At 44.4% G+C, this 716-nt stretch overlaps 1 protein-coding gene across 1 annotated transcript in view; it reads right to left on the reverse strand.

Annotated features, from left to right (window-relative positions):
* TACC2 (transforming acidic coiled-coil containing protein 2) overlaps window positions 1–716 on the reverse strand; it is a 239,069-nt gene that overhangs the window by 182,437 nt on the left and 55,916 nt on the right. Inside the window, 1 exon segment of the mRNA XM_027770124.1 lies at window positions 480–593. Coding sequence (XP_027625925.1) covers window positions 480–593 — 114 coding nt within the window.

Here is a 716-nt window from a genome sequence, read left to right on the forward strand (position 1 = left end):
TGTGATTAAATCAGTGTTGAGTCCATTTGCCTCAGAAACCAGATGAGTGGTTGTCTGGGGCTGACGGGGGTGGGAGGATTGGGGTGTGATGTCTAGGAGCTTTTTAGGGGAATAAAAATGTTCTGAATTGTGCAACTGTGGTTCACAACTCTGTGAATATGCTAAAGTCATTGAATTGTATGCACTTTAAATGAGTGACTTACATGGTGTGTGAATTGTATCTCAATAAAGTTTGTTTTTTTAATTAAAAATAAGGTAATCAGCTCAGGTGTGAAAGTAACCCACTGGATGTCTTTCACAACAATGAAGCTTTCAGTCAGTTCTGGGACTATTTTACCCGCATATAGAATGGGATGGCTGTTCGCTTCTTTCTTATGCAAGGACTCATGCATGAGGCTCACTCCCCTTTGCAAACCATGCTGTGTGTGTCTGTCTATAGAAAGCACTGCAGGCTTCCCAGGCCGATAAATTCCACTGACCTTTCTGCTCCTCCTGCACCTCTGGCTTCATGAGAAGTGGTCCTGCCCGCAACTCCTGGAGCAGCCTTCTCAGGAACCAAAGGTAAGGTAGATGGCCCAGGCCCGGGGCTCTTTCTGGGAGAATGAAAGAAAGCAATCCGCGGGATAATATAGATGATAAGGGGGGCATTTTTCTCCATAGCCTACTTTAAAAGCACTTTTCCCAATTACAGCTTTAGGTGGCTACAAAGCTAAGAT

Source organism: Tupaia chinensis, unplaced genomic scaffold, assembly GCF_000334495.1.
Source record: "Tupaia chinensis unplaced genomic scaffold, TupChi_1.0 Scaffold000113_1, whole genome shotgun sequence".
Taxonomy (NCBI): domain Eukaryota; kingdom Metazoa; phylum Chordata; class Mammalia; order Scandentia; family Tupaiidae; genus Tupaia; species Tupaia belangeri.